General features: G+C 31.3%; 3 protein-coding genes across 7 annotated transcripts; 1 reads left to right on the top strand and 2 right to left on the bottom strand.

The window, feature by feature from the left end:
* Window positions 1–1,509: 1,509 nt before the first annotated feature.
* Window positions 1,510–2,312, bottom strand: LOC119608220. Its single transcript, XM_037962533.1, has one exon. The coding sequence runs from the start codon at window positions 2,147–2,149 to the stop codon at window positions 1,691–1,693; it is 459 nt and encodes a 152-aa protein (XP_037818461.1). The 5' UTR covers window positions 2,150–2,312; the 3' UTR covers window positions 1,510–1,690.
* Window positions 2,313–2,798: 486 nt separating this feature from the next.
* Window positions 2,799–6,630, top strand: LOC119608232 (PHD finger protein 12). The gene is made up of 6 exons (XM_037962559.1): window positions 2,799–2,954; window positions 3,146–3,336; window positions 3,435–3,859; window positions 3,912–4,174; window positions 4,239–5,818; window positions 5,874–6,630. The coding sequence occupies exons 1-6, from the start codon at window positions 2,907–2,909 to the stop codon at window positions 6,046–6,048; spliced, it is 2,682 nt and encodes an 893-aa protein (XP_037818487.1). The 5' UTR covers window positions 2,799–2,906; the 3' UTR covers window positions 6,049–6,630.
* Window positions 6,631–7,340: 710 nt separating this feature from the next.
* LOC119608221 (transcription factor grauzone-like) lies at window positions 7,341–15,471 on the bottom strand. Of its 5 annotated transcripts, none has more exons than XM_037962535.1 (5): window positions 15,200–15,471; window positions 14,694–15,120; window positions 14,308–14,635; window positions 14,030–14,233; window positions 7,341–8,393 (listed from the first exon to the last, which is right to left on the bottom strand). In XM_037962535.1, the coding sequence occupies exons 1-5, from the start codon at window positions 15,323–15,325 to the stop codon at window positions 7,748–7,750; spliced, it is 1,731 nt and encodes a 576-aa protein (XP_037818463.1). In that variant the 5' UTR covers window positions 15,326–15,471; the 3' UTR covers window positions 7,341–7,747. The 5 variants fall into 5 exon arrangements, with proteins under 5 accessions (XP_037818463.1, XP_037818467.1, XP_037818465.1 ...); XM_037962539.1 differs by lacking the exon at window positions 7,341–8,393 and adding an exon at window positions 8,461–9,626; XM_037962537.1 differs by lacking the exon at window positions 7,341–8,393 and adding an exon at window positions 9,683–10,573.
* Between the last annotated feature and the right edge of the window lie 66 nt (window positions 15,472–15,537).

Here is a 15,537-nt window from a genome sequence, read left to right as displayed (position 1 = left end):
CTGGCGATGGTGCAAGCGATTGAAAGAGCAGTAAACATAGTTTAGGTAAAATATTTTGGAAATCTTTCTTGTTGTAGATAATAGCGGGTATTTTTAAATATATTTTTGTCTTGTTGGACCAAATATTTTTGAACAATTGAATATTTTAGGAAAATTCGTTTAGACAATATATAAACGGACATTTTAAATTTAATAAAATCCCTTTTAAACCCCGATATATCATTTTGTGGACAATGACCTATGAATCGACAATAATATGGAATGTTCAAGATGTCGTTAGATTAGCAGTGAGAAATGATAAGAAAAACAAAATATATTGTAACCCTACAAGAAATGTATGACCGAAACTAACACATACAAAATGATTTCACTAACACTCTTGCAACATTTTTTTTATAAAATTGCTAAAAAAAAATAGTTAATGGATAATTCCATCAATAATGACAGTCAAATGACCGGTAAAATGACTGTTGATGTACCCAATGTGTGGTAAAGGGTTTCATTTGCTTATGAAAGAGTGAAACAACTACATTTGACTGTTACTGTGTTTAGAGTTATATTTTTCGACGTTATAAATTATTTCTGTAAAAGCCAAAGATCAAGAAGCGAAAAATTTAAAAATTTACAAAGTCTATAAATTATTGCAAATAAAGAGAATTATTATAAACAGAATTTAAAAATAGTGCAGGAAGTGGAGCTGAAGATATACACTGCGGAGTTTAATCAATCTATGGTAAGTAACATGATTACTTTTAATTTTTATATTTCGATATTTATATGTATTTCTTACAGACAATTTATTTCCACAAATTTCCACAATGTATGTAAAATGGTGAAATGATTGTTAATTTATGTACATGCTTATTATATTAATAAAATTAACAAATATATATCTTAAAATATTAATAAATTGTGTTTTATTATAAATTGGTATAGCCGTCACATTTGACGGATATATTCATCACATATGATTAGTCAACAATGACCGATAAATACATCATTTTTAATTTGTTAACTGTGATAGATATATCCATCAAGCATGATCAGTCAATCCTGACTAATATTTATGTCATCCTTGATTAGTAAACAACAAAAGAGTGAGGAGCTCAAATATATGTTTTAAAGTCGATAGAATTCATAAGTGCAAGGGAGAAGAAAAATCACATGTACACAAATGTTTCCATCACTTTTGTCCATTTGCCTTAAGAAACTGATAGAAACTTTGCTTTACGCTGTGATAGAAATAATACGTCAGTAGTGCCAGTCAAATGACCTATCAAATGACTGTCACTGTTCTTGTAGGGAAGTTTATAATTGACAAATACCAAGCAAAAACATGGTTATGACTTAAAATGCATTCTAACCCCTTACTTGGTAATAAAAGTTTTTGCTGGGTTCATTAACAGGGGTATTTTCAAAATTGCGCTACAAACTGAGATCAACTCTTTCAACAAAACGCTCAGAAAAGAAACTCAAATACATTATTTACAAAACCAGAATATTAAATACTTTGTTTAGATCAACTTCAAAATTTTATATTATTTTTGAATAGACACATCTTAATTATACATTATACATACATATTATATTCTCTAACATATTAACACATGCGGTGCATCATGGCTTTACTTATAATAGGAATCTCTAATCTTAGTTTATCTTAGCAAAAATTTAACAACTGCCTCAAATGCTAATAGCATTCATTTTGTATTGATCTTTCCAAAGCAAAATTATAATCATCCTTTTCATCCACCGACATTTGTCGTGTCATCACAGCCAAAATACCATCAACTTGGGTCTGCATAAGATCGGATGTATTTTTTAAACAAAGCTGCGGGGCCAAAACAAATGGTACATCCTGCACATAAGGAACTGCCGCTTGATTTGTATTTATAGTAGCAGTCGATTGCGTTCCATGGGGTGGATATGGCATTGCGGGATAAGGTGCTACACCAAAAGCTGGTGGCATTGGTGGATACATATGATGTGCTGAGGGCTGTGGAGGTGTTGGCCCATCGTTGCCTTTCTTCTCAACGAAAATAAAATCATCTGCGCCATTGTTAGGTGCTGGTTCAGTTGCGGGACCTTGAATAACTTCTTCAGGGGGTGTATCTGGGCTTTGCTTTTTCTTTAAGAAAAACGAAAGCATATTTCTGTTTTTTACTACTTTTTTGAAATATTAACTAATACAGTGAGATTTTCTTTACTTAAAGACAATTATTTATTAATTAAATGATGCGTAATGCCCAAGTAACAAAAAACCAAAACAATTTGTGTGTGATGTATTAGAAGTATGTTCAGTTGAAGCTTTTTCCCAATGGGTATGTTTAATTTTGTGAATTTTATAAAACTCAAAGTTGCATTTGTTAAGTACTTTTTGCTACAAATTACACAAAAATAGTAGTATATAAATGTCAAACATTTAAAATTTGTTTTTACGTTATTGATAATTTTCTTAATGCAAAATTTTTTAAAAACTGATTTTCTACAAGATGTTTTATATGGAGGATAGGGTCAAATATAGGCCGATCCTCGTAAATCATGGAGAAAGGATTTATTTTTAATTTTTATGAATTTTTTATCCATCCTTGCATAATTTCTCACACAACTTTTGTGCTTGCTCTATTTTGTTGTTATAAACAATATATTTGCTTCCAAAGTCACACTTTCTGATCTCTCGTATTCCGTTTTTATTTAAAATCGTTGAAAATTTAAAAACTAAACGTAGTTGAAAACTTAGCCGGCTAACAGTCGATTTTAAGCCGCCGCCGACATATTTAGTGTCAGTCGCCGTCGACGTTAATATTTGTCGGCGCAGGGCTCTGCGGAGAAGTCCTTCATCACATTTATTTTTATTAAAAATCTCAAGATTTTATTGAAAAATTATAGATTAAAAGTGTTTAAATATGTCTAAAGTTGATACAACACCAATTGAAGAATTGCCCATTATGGAGGTAAGTCTGTATAGGCATGAATTAAACAAGTGAAAGCCCGTGGTCCAGTTTAGATATGTTAAACTATACCAAAACAGAAAAAAGTGGGAAATATTTGTGTGTATTACTATATGGTTGTTTAAGATTAAAAATTTGTTATTGCTTAAACGAAATTTGTGGTTTCTTATACTTTTGTGGTTTATTTTAAATAGCAAATACAAATTCTTATAAAACCTCCGCCCAATGAAGATGAAAAATTGGGAATACGGCCCGCAGTGGTTAAACATCCCTACTATAAACGACCGGGACGTGGTCATAACCATGATTTATGTGACGCTTGCGAAGAAGGAGGAGATTTGTTGTGTTGTGATCGTTGTCCCTCTAGTTTTCATTTGCAATGCCAGTGAGTAGATGCGCCGCTTATGTTTCCATTAACATTTTGCAGTCGTAATAAACATTACATACATACATACTAATAATAATTTTCTTTATAAATTTAAGCGATCCTCCTCTTACCGAAGACGATATTCCCAGTGGCCAATGGTTGTGTCATAATTGTCGTATGACTTTAAAGACAGCACCGTCTTCCTCAAAATCCAGTTCAGTGGAGCGCATGTCATCAGCTTCGGCCGTGGTCAACTCGCGGCCCAATACACCTTCGGTGGGCGGTGATTTAGAATCTATTCCTTTTAAAATTCGTCATTTACGTAAACGTAGCAGCAGTAGAGCTTCATTTTGTAGCGATTTAAGCAGTACTGAGAAATATCTTTCCAAATTACCAGTTGGCATACAGCGTGCCTTGGATCCCAATAAGAAACCTACACCTTTAGATGAGCTAATAAAGGCAGCTAGTATTTTGAATCCAAAACAATTTGAGCTGCCCCGAGAGCTAGAGATTCATACACAATTTCCCGGCAATGATAAAAGTAAGTTGCGTAAAATTTAAAGTTTTGATTTTATAATTTATTTTCCTTATAGTTGAACCCATACGTACGAATGGCAATGGTGGTCATAAGAAACCAAATTTTCGCCGCAACTCTAAGCCCTATGAATTGGATACACAAGGATTGGTGCCATTGCCGGCAAAAACTTGTTTTTATTGCCACCGTTCATGTAAAAAAGCACCACTAGTGGCATGCGATTATTGTCCTTTATATTTTCATCAGGACTGTTTGGATCCCCCCATGACAGCACTACCAACTGGTTTATGGATGTGTCCAAATCATGTAGAAAATTTCATAGTAGGATATTTTTTATTGAGAATAAAAATTCAGTGTTTTATATACATATTTTTCTTCCTATTAGGATGAGAATCTTTTGACCAGTATCTCGGCAACGGAGAGAGTAAGATTATGGGATAAATTTGCTCAACCTTTTGATCATGAGGCAGTAAAAATGGACTTTTTTCGACGAGTACACATGAAAAATCCACCCTTCCGCATTAAAATTCCGATTAAATCCAGAGAAACTATTGAAATTCCTCCGATGGTTAAATATCACTATGAAAATCCACCACCTTTATTGCCCTCATTAAGAGAGACCTTACGTTATGATATAGTGAAACGTCGTAAATGCTTACCGAGTGCCCCCGAAATAATATCAAAAGAAAGCGTAGCAGAATCTTTGGTTAAAGATTTGGAAGCTTTGAAAACTGCAAAAGCTAAATTTAGAGAAATACAAAAAGAATTGGGAAATGTTGAGGAATTAAGTAGCAGTAGTAGCAGTGAAAATGAGGAAGAACCAGATAAAACTGAAGAGAATGATAGCAAAACGACAAAAGAAGCAGAAGATTTAAAGGATAAAGAAAAGTGTAACAGCACACAAAAACTCCTACATAAAACTAAACGCACGAAACAAAATAGTTTATCAGAAACGCAAGTAAAAGCCGAAGATGAACTTTTGACCAGTGATAAAGACGAAAAAGCTTTACAACTTTTAAATGAACAAATTAAAGCAGAAAATGATCACAGTGCTGAAGAATCGGATGAAGAGACTAAATACGATCCTCAAATTGATACTGAGCTGCAGTATTTGGATGTGGATCTCATTAAGAAATTGGCCTACCAACGTTTGCAGCAATTGGTACAGGAGCATCCAGAAATCGTGGTACAATATCAAAATCGTACCGCCGCTAAACGTATAAGAGAGTTGACTGCCCAGCCTGCTGTTGGTGCAGCAGTTTCAGAACAGGACAAACTGCCCATTGTACCATCGCAGATTTTATCACCTACCGATGTAAGACGTCTCTGTATAATGTTTACGGGAGAAACGTCTTCAATTTTAGCTCAGCCCAGTACGGCTAACGATAACGATTTTCCCCAACTGCACCCGGCCTTGGCTACGGCAGCTGCCATTGTGGCGGCCGACGAGGAAGAACAGAAATATGTGCCACGTATACGTAACGATCAGGAAAAAGCCTATGAAATTGCCACTCGTCTAGAACTTAAATTGTTGAGACGTAAGATACGCGCACGAGCTGTTCTAACACCTTTGGGTGATATTTTAGAAGACAATCGTTGGTTTAGCAATGTTGAATTGCACAATTCATTCTTTATGCGTTATCGCAGTCTTAATATCGGCTATGGCGATTCCAATACTGGTGTTGATGTCAATTTATCATTGATTGGTTATTGTCGTCGCATTTCTCCCAAACATGCCACAATTTTCTATGATGATTTCACAAAGACCTATGAACTTATTAACTATTCAGAACATGGTACCGAGGTTAATGGACAATTGTATTCGTGTGATTTTACCGAACGTGATCCAACGCCCGCGAAAAAACTGAAAAATGAAGATATTGAATTGCAAAAGAAAGTACAGGCCATACTTGATAAGAGACGGGGTATACAACGTCATTATTTTGTTGTTGACAACAGTACAAGGTTTGTAATACATATAAAGAAAAAAGTTTATTATTTTATTTTGTATTGATTACAGAATGGCTCCACCACCAAAACCAGATTGCAAATGTTCGCCCTATGAAGATTCGCCTATGATAAATGGTGCCTGGGAGGGAACAGCTATTTTGCAACATGGTTCTCTTTTACGTTTTGGCTGCTTAGCTTTTGTATTTTCCCTGCCTAAATTGGAAACATGCAATGGCCAAGGTTAACTCTTTAAAAAAAAGCAAACAGCTTCGAAGTACAATAAATGGCGTAATTTAAGAATTTGTAAAAATGCTGTTTACACGATTTTATAATTTTTTACAATATTTTTTTAATGTTTTTTTTTTTAATCAATAGTTTTTAAAGAAAATCTCTTATTATTTTTTTTCGGTTTGTTTTATAAATTTTTATATATTTACTTATAAAAAGCAACAAAAAGTAAACAAAAAACACCCTGTACAATAAATATAAATTGTATTTGTTGTTTTATCCTTTTTTTTTTTTTAATAATTAAATACAGAAACAAAGAATTAATTAAATTAACATAAAATTTAAAAGTAGTGTATTCATACTCAGTTTAAAAAGTTTTAAACTAGTTTTTTTATTATTATCTTTAGCATAATGTTATTGTATGTATATTAAAAACACACACACATACACATGTAAAAAAATGTGCACAACTAAATATTTAATTGTAATAAAAAATTAAATTTAACTTATGTTTAAAAATAAAATCTTAAAATTTGTTTTAATTTGAAAATTTGCTGCTGTTTATACCCTCCTCCTTACCCAGCGTAAGAATAATTTAATGCATTTTATTTGTAACACATATAGAGCATTCATTTGTCAGAAGACCGTTATAATTGAAATATTTTACTACAAGTAAATTCTTTAAGATAATTCAATGAACATTTAAAAATTTTTTTTTTGAAATTTTAAAGTTTGAAATTGGAAAATGTAAGTTTTCAACCTCCTAATGAAACTAAAATTATATTTTAGAATTGCATAACATGATTTTTCGAAGAATCTTTTTTTAAAATTTTTTTTGGAGAAATTACTTTGATCCTAACAATTTTTTAAATACTTAGTATTTTTAACATAAAATTCCATTATTTTAAGTGTATTAATGAACGCCAAATTTCAGATTATTCGAAATTCAAGAAATTTCTGTATCCAGAATTGAGAGAATATTGGGCCCACATTTGTAGTTGAATAAGTTTTCTATTCGCTTTTAATTTTAGTTTAGATCAAATCGGTTCTTGTTCAGTTCTACTTCATTATAATTCAGCTCTAGTTGAGTTCTAGTTCATCTTCAGTTTCATTCTAGTTCATTTATAGTTTAGTTCTTGTCCAGTTCTTCTTTAGCTCTAATTCAGTTTTAGTTCAGTTCTAGTTCGGTTCTAGTTCAGTTCTAGTTCGGTTCTAGTTCGTTTCTAGTTCAGTTGTAGTTTAATTCTAGTTCAGTTCTAGTACAGTTCCAGTTCAGTTCTATTTCAGTTCTAGTTTAGTTCTATTTCGGTTCTAGCTCAGTTCTAGTTCAGTTCAAGCTCAGTTCTAGTTCAGTTTAATTAAATTTATTGCAATTACACCCATACATATGTATATATTTTAACTTAATTTTGGTAAATTTGTTTTCAAAACGAATTCCAATTTGATCACAAATGCGGTAATTCGTCCCTTTATCTTTAGATCTTAACCACATTCCACTTTATAAACATTGCTTAATTTAAATTGTTAAAATTTTCTTCGTGAAAAAAAATGTTATAAAGATTTTGTCTTGCATTAAACTAATGATGGACTTAAAAATACACATCAAAAAGTTGGGAGGATATAAACAATTTAGTTTATATTTGCTCAAATAAATATATTTAACATTTTCTTGGGCAACACTTAACTAAAATCTAAAACATATTACAATTATCTATATTATTCTGTATTAATACATTCCTGTGTGAGCGTTGATGACGTTACGGCTGTTGCCTCTATTACCACTGCTGATGATTTATCTTTTATCTCATCTTCTTGTACTTGTGCCTCACCGCCATCTTCCGGTTTCAATTTATAACGTTCCTGTTTCGATTTCCACCATTCATCGGGATGTTGGCGTTTGATATGAACATACATATTTGATTTTGATCTCGACTCTTTGCCACAATGAGGACAAGTATAGAGATTCGTATCTGTATGCATGGCCATGTGTTCGTCAAGATTTCGCTTTTCACGAAACACTTTATCACAATAGCTACATGAGAGATTGCGTTCACGACGATGCCAATAGCCTTTATGTCGACTCAGATTCTTTTTGGTCTTAAAGAATTTACCACATATATCGCAGGCAAATTGTGTATCTTCATGTGTCTGATGATGTACTCGTAGACTATGTTGATTTTTCAACCATGCTCCACAGATTGTACATTGTGCGGGTGGCTCGACAATGCCCTGATGTTCGTCGTAGTGTTTTTGAAAGGATGTTTTCGATTTGAATTTCTTGCCACAAATATCACAAATATGATGGTAGATATTATTGTGTACGGATGCAATATGATTACGCAAACGATATATAGTTGCACATCTATATAGATAAGATTTAAGGAGGTTGATGTTGGCAAATTAGTTTTTTTTTTTAAATACATATTAACAAAATTGTATAGAATAATCAATAGTCTATTTAGATATGTACCGCATTATGTTATAAAATAAAATGGTATTTCATTGTTTAATTGACCCTAAAGAGACAATCTTAAATTTTACAAATTCCAAAACTTTTCGAAAGTTTACTTCTAGTTCAGTTCTAGCTAAGTTCTACATCACTTGTAGTTCAGTTCTAGTTTAGTTCTAGGTCTTCGGAATTAAAATAAAAAAATCGCAGAAATACTTAATAAAAATATAGAAAATATTCACAACACAAACTTTAGTATAGAATATCTGAAAGATTTTATACCGGTCTTTCTGCAAATGAATTCTATATTAGGCAACATTAACAGTTGTTGGCCAACCAATTCCATTTTTCATAAATAAGAAAGAAAACAGATTTTTTTTTTTTCAAAAAATTCATACATGTAGGTAATCAGTAAAATAACATTTACAAAAAACTTAATAACTGTAATAATTAATATTCCTTTAATTAAAACATACATCGTAAATACATTTACAAAATTATGTAAAAAATTTGATTAATTTGTTTAAATTAAGGGTTTTCTGTTTTAAAATCAATGCTTAAACGTTTCATTTTCGATTTCGCACTTTCTGAAGGCTGTTGCCTCTTTAAGGATTAACTGTGTTTAAATCTATATTTAAACGTTCCATTTTCGATTTCCACCATTCTGCAGGATGTTGTCTCTTTATATGAACATACATATTTGATCTGGAACGTGACTCCTTTTGACAGTGAGGACATTTATAAAGCTGTTCTCCCGTATGTATCGCCATATGTTCTTTTAGATTGCGTTCTTGTCGAAAAACTTTATCACAATAGCTGCATTGCAAATTTACATCAGAATTATGCCAATAGGATATGTGCCGACGCAATCTATGTTTGGTTTCAAATACTTTTCCACATATATTGCATGCTGCAGGATGTTTCTCATGCTCAAAACGATGCAGTCGAAGTACGCGTATGTTTTTAAGCCACTTTTGGCAGATGGTACATTGTACGGGTGGATCGACAATGCCCTGATGTTCGTCGTAGTGTTTTTGAAAAAAAATTTTCGATTTGAATTTCTTGCCACAAATATCACAGATATGACGGTAGATGTCATTGTGTACGGATGCAATATGATTTCGAAAACGATATATAGTTGCACATCTATATAGATAAGATTTAAGGTGGTTGATGTTGGCAAATTAATGGAGTTTTTTTATAATATCATAAATATTCAATAATAATAGTAATACGATTTTTAAAGATTGTTTAATATAGTACATATTTAAATATGTTCTTTCAGTTCTAGTTCAGTTATTATTTGTTGTGTCAAACATGTTCTGTTGGAACATTCTATGAACAAAGAGAGCCAACCTAATAAGAAACCTAGTCTAAAACTTAAGAGAGTAAAAAGCAATTTGCTTTATTTGTTCTAGAACAAAAGTAATTATTATTTTTAATACACCACACAAAGTAATAATTGAATACATTTATTTAACTAAATAAATAGAGGACTTAATTAAACAAAAAATTATAATTTGTAATATATTTCTTAACATTGCTGATGAACTACGGCCGTCTCAGCTTTTGGTTCTATATTTAAACGTTCCATTTTCGATTTCCACCATTCAGCCGGATGTTGTCTCTTGACATGAGCATACATATTTGATTTAGAACGTGATTCCTTTTGACAGTGAGGACATTTATAAAGCTGTACACCCGTATGTATGGCCATATGTTCTTTCAGATTGCGTTCCTCACGAAAAACTTTCTCACAAAAGTTGCATTGCAAATTAACATCGGAATTATGCCAATAGGATATGTGCCGGCGCAATCTATGTTTGGTTTCAAATACTTTTCCGCATATGTTGCATGCTGTAGGATTTTTCTCATGAACAAAACGATGCAATCGTAGGGTGTGTTTGTTTTTAAGCCACTTTTGACAGATGGAACATTGTGCGGCCGGTTCAATGATGCCTTGATGTTGATCGTAGTGCAATTTAAATGAATCTTTGTTTTTAAACTTTTGACCACAAATATCACAAACATGATATTTTATATATTTGTGTGTATTATCAATATGACGCATTAAATTATTTTCCGAGGATAGTCTAAATAAAATTAAAGATAATTATTTGTTAAGAAATTGTGTTATGCGTAAGTGAGCAAGTTATATCCTATAAACAAATAGACGACAACCTAATAAGCAACCTATTCTAAAACTAAATAGTTGTTTTTGAAGAATAATAATAACTATTGTTATTATTGTTGTATTTAATACACCACACAAAGTAATATTTGAAAACATTTATTAAAGTAAACAAATAGAGGACTTAATTAAACAAGAAATGGTTTGTTGTAATATATTCTTAATATTACTGCTGAACAACGGCCATCTCATCTTTTGGCTCTATATTTAAACGTTCCATTTTTGATTTCCACCATTCCGTTGGATGTTGTCTCTTTATGTGAACATACATATTTGATTTTGAACGTGATTCCTTTTGACAGTGGGGACATTTATAGAGTTGTACTCCCGTATGTATAGCCATATGTTCTTGCAGATTACGTTCTTGACGAAAAACTTTCTCACAAAAATTACACTGTAAATTCAAGTCGGATTTGTGCCAATAGGACTTGTGTTTGCGCAGTCTATGTTTAGTATCAAACACTTTGCCACAGATATCGCAGGGTGTTGGATTTTTCTCGTGGACAAAACGATGTAATCGTAAACTATGTTTGTTTTTCAGCCATCGATTGCATATAGAACATTGGGCGGCTGGTTCTATTATGCCTTGATGTTTAGCATAGTGGTTTTTGAATGAATCTTTATTTTTAAACTTTTGACCACAAACATCGCAAACATGATATTTTGCATATTTATGCATATTTTGGATATGACGAGTTAAGTTATTTTCCGAGCAAAATCTATATTTAAAATTTAATTCAAAATAAAATATATTGTAAAGTCATTATTTGTAATATATGTATTGGTATTATTCGTAAAGCCTAGACGCTATATTTGCAGTGTTAAACATTTTAAATTTTTTAATTTATAATAAAACTATTAGTTCTAGAATTAAAGTAATCAAAATCATTAATAACATCTTAGGAAAATTGCAAATTTTGAAGTTATAATAGATAAAACATTAAGACGGTTATGTAAGATAATCATAATCCATTTCGTTTCACAGATAATATTATTTCGTACATAGAATGAGAACGAAACTTTTATCAAATAACAACATGTGTTACAAAAATAATGTTCAGAGTAAGTAGAGGGTATAAACATTTACTATCATAGGTAACAACGATTATTAAAGTTAACAATGGTTTTAAATTTAATAAATGTATTTACATAAGGTCCTTACTTTTCTTAACAAAAAGTGGACCTATTTAAAGACAAAACTCAATTATGGACAAACAACATTAAAACTTATAACTATTAAAAACTACAATTAAATCACTTTGAAACAACAACTTCAAATCACTTTTGATCCTCTCCCTTTCACCTCCTCTTCGTTTTTCGTTTGCTTATCTTTAGGTACTAAATTTAAACGTTCCATTTTTGATTTCCACCATTCATCCGGGTGTATTCTTTTAATATGAACATACATATTTGATTTTGAACGTGAATCTTTACCACAATGCGGACACGTATAGAGTTGAACACCCGTATGTATGGCCATATGTTCATCAAGATTACGTTTTTCCCGAAAGACTTTATCGCAAAAAGAACATTGTAAATTTGTATCTAATGTATGCCAATAGACTTTATGTCTATATAATCTACGTTTAGTTTGGAATAGTTTTCCGCAAACATCACAAGGTGTTGGATGTTCTTCATGTGTGAAACGATGTAGTCGCAAACCTTCTTCGTTTTTAAGCCATGTATTGCATATCGAACATTGTACAGCCTGAGAGACTATACCTTGATGTTCATCGCAATGACGTTTAAAAGCGGCTTTATTTTTGTAGACACGTCCACATATATCGCAGACAAGCGGTGGTGCTTTCTTATGAAAGTTACTAAGATGTCGTTCTAAATGATATTCTGATTGGAATCTATATAGTATAGGAAATTTCAATTGAAAAAAATAGGTTTTATTTTTTCAAAAATCTATAATTTTGTTTTTCTAGATTAGATTTGTTGTAATAAAAAGTTATCAAATAGACTAGTTAATATACTAGTCAAGAGAATAGTCAACAGATTAATAAATAGACTAGTCCATGGAATAATAAACATAGTATTCAACAGACTAGTCCATAGACTAGACAACGCACTAGACTTGTCTTTAGATTAGTCAATAGGCTATTTCAAGGACTACTCAAAAGACTTTGTAATGTAATTAGTACTTTTAATCCTAAAATAGTACTGTTTTTGCAATGTTTCAATTTTTAAATAAATAACGGGTAATATGGCAGTATTCTTCTGTTGTATAATATTCGAAAAAAGCGAAAATTCGTATTTAATTTCGAATTTTTCATTTAAACAACATTTGAAAACTCATTAAATATTCTTCTATTTTTTATGTTAGCAATGGCTTAAGCACTTTCGATAACTTTGTTAACCGTTCATGAAATTTTATTTTTTTCTTTATCGTCTAAATAGTCTTTGTGTCTTCTTATCTAGACTATCAATTAATAAAAAGATGGTCGAAAATAAAAATAAACTCTTCAGAATTTAAAATAAAAATATTAAGTGATAAAAAATGGTATACATTTGTATTTCTATATTAATTGTTCTATTCCAGCTTAAAAACCAGTTGTTACACCAAAATTAGTATTCGGAATAGGAAAAACACTTTTTTTTAACATTTTATACATTTTTTTCCAAACGCTCATTTTAATATCTTGACTGATTAATATTCAGTTGTATTTAGGAAGATTTCTTCACTATATGGTTTTAAACATATGAATACTTTCATAAAACCAGATACACACAATAACTCGCCCACTTCCTTATAAAGGACTTCTGAATTACTAATAATATACAATATGTTCCCAGCAGTTCAACAGAGAGTTAATCCATACGAAAAAGACAGTAATTTCCACTAACGTCTAACCACCTGGTTGGCTCTAATTCGTCTTTCGTCCTCACTTTAGAGTCCCATTTGTAAGCGAGACAGTGAACACTTAAAAAGCAAACTTAAGCTTTTTGTTTTAACATATGGGGTGACGATTGACTTCCTCGTAATAAAAGCACTCGTTAAAATAGTCACCTAGGCAGACTTTGGATAGGGGTAAGTAGCCCTTAGTGGTTAGTTAAATAGGTTGTTTCGGAACTGTCCGACCGAACTTCTGGGTTGTTATACTTTTTTTAGAGCAATACTTTGTTTATATGATATTTTTAGCTACTTTACGAAGTCTACATTAAATATTGCGCTATTCTTACAAGCCTAAGATGACAAACCTTTTGCAAATATCTAATTTATTTAGAAAATATTTAAATAAATTTATTCTGATACAATTTTTTTAATTAAATAACTTATAAATTGCTTCACAATAAGTGGACGAGTTATTTTTGGTATCTGTATAAAAAGAAAATTGAAAAAAAAACCTCTTACCTTTTATTGCAAATATGACATTCAACTTCTTTATCTTTGTTGTGAGAACGTAAATGCTTCTTAAATAGATTATAATTGCGTATACGTTTGGAACAGTGTTCGCACTCGTAGAATTCAACTGAATCAGCTTCATCGGGATGTTCTGAAGTTATATGTATAGTTAGATTACGAGCACTCGACATATTTTTATCACAAATTTGACATCTGCAAATAATAGTGAAAAAATTAAACAATTAAAATTAAATATTTAATTATTTGTTAAACCTTATAATACTTACTTAAACATATCCGGATTTTTGTGCCACTCAAGATGTTCAATAAGTTCTCGTGGTTTACGATAGGTAATGTCACAGCATTTAATATAGGGTGTCTTGGTATGTGCCAGCAGAAAGTGTTCTCTTAATGCCTTCCAGGTTTCAACGCGTGTCTGACAAATATCACATACTAGATCCATAGACATGGCCACTTCTTCTTGTGCGGATAATTTCTTTTTAGCTGGTTTCTTCTCTTTAATCTCGCGAGGTTTTGCAGGAGCTTTTTTACGTTTTGTTTTTGCGTTCTTCGTTTTCTTAGTGGATTTAAGTTTTATTAAGGGCACATCATCATCTGTGGGAGTAGTACTATTACTTCTATTATTCATTAAATAAAAGCTTTGGAAACTTACCTTCCGAAGAAATTTGATCTGGTAAGTAATCATCATCCTCTTCTTCATTGACCGCTACACTATCAGGTGCTATAATGTCTTTCTCCACATTACCTATAACAGTATCCATTAAGTCCTCTGTAGGCATTTCCTTTTCGTCATTATCATCATCATTATCCGATTCATCCTTAAACATACTTATCGGACAGTTAATGGTCATTTGTGTAGTTTCTTTCGGATCCATTTCAATTTTATCCTCATGATCATCATTGTCCCAAGCATCACCATCATCATCAAAATTAAATTCTTTCTTAAGATTTACATCCATAAACTCATTACGCAGTGTTAGCTGCTTCTCAGCCACTTGTTGCGAAAATCGATGAAACTCTTCCAAGTGATCATAACAATCTTGACATATAATAGTCGATACAATGTCGTTCTGTTTAATCTAAACGAATGAAATTTAAGACACCAATTAAAATGTAACAATAGAGAAAAAAAAAACATAAGACGCCACTACTGCTTACTTCAATTTCCAAATACTTTTCGATTAGTTTGACCATTTCTAGGGAATCACTTGATGTGTCTAAATTTTCATACAATTTAATGCTGGATTCTTTTGGAATGTCTTTTAAACATAGACGACAAATCATTTTAATAGTAATTTTATGTTTTGTTCTTAAATATTTGGATGAAAATTCATTAAACTAACAATAAAAATTTTTTTCTGACAGATGTGTATATCTTCTTCTTATCACAATGAAACTGAGACAGACATTCACATTGAAGGGTTAACATTAAGAGTTGCCAGTAAATTTATTTTGATAGACTTTTTATAATTTTAGTGATTTTTTAAATAAATAAA

Source organism: Lucilia sericata, unplaced genomic scaffold (assembly GCF_015586225.1).
Source record: "Lucilia sericata isolate MDLA Ls3-8-SP2 unplaced genomic scaffold, ASM1558622v1 Contig000810F_arrow, whole genome shotgun sequence".
NCBI classification, from domain to species: Eukaryota; Metazoa; Arthropoda; class Insecta; order Diptera; family Calliphoridae; genus Lucilia; species Lucilia sericata.
The sequence above is the reverse complement of the archived record's forward strand: the minus strand, read 5'-3'. Positions and strand labels throughout refer to the sequence as shown.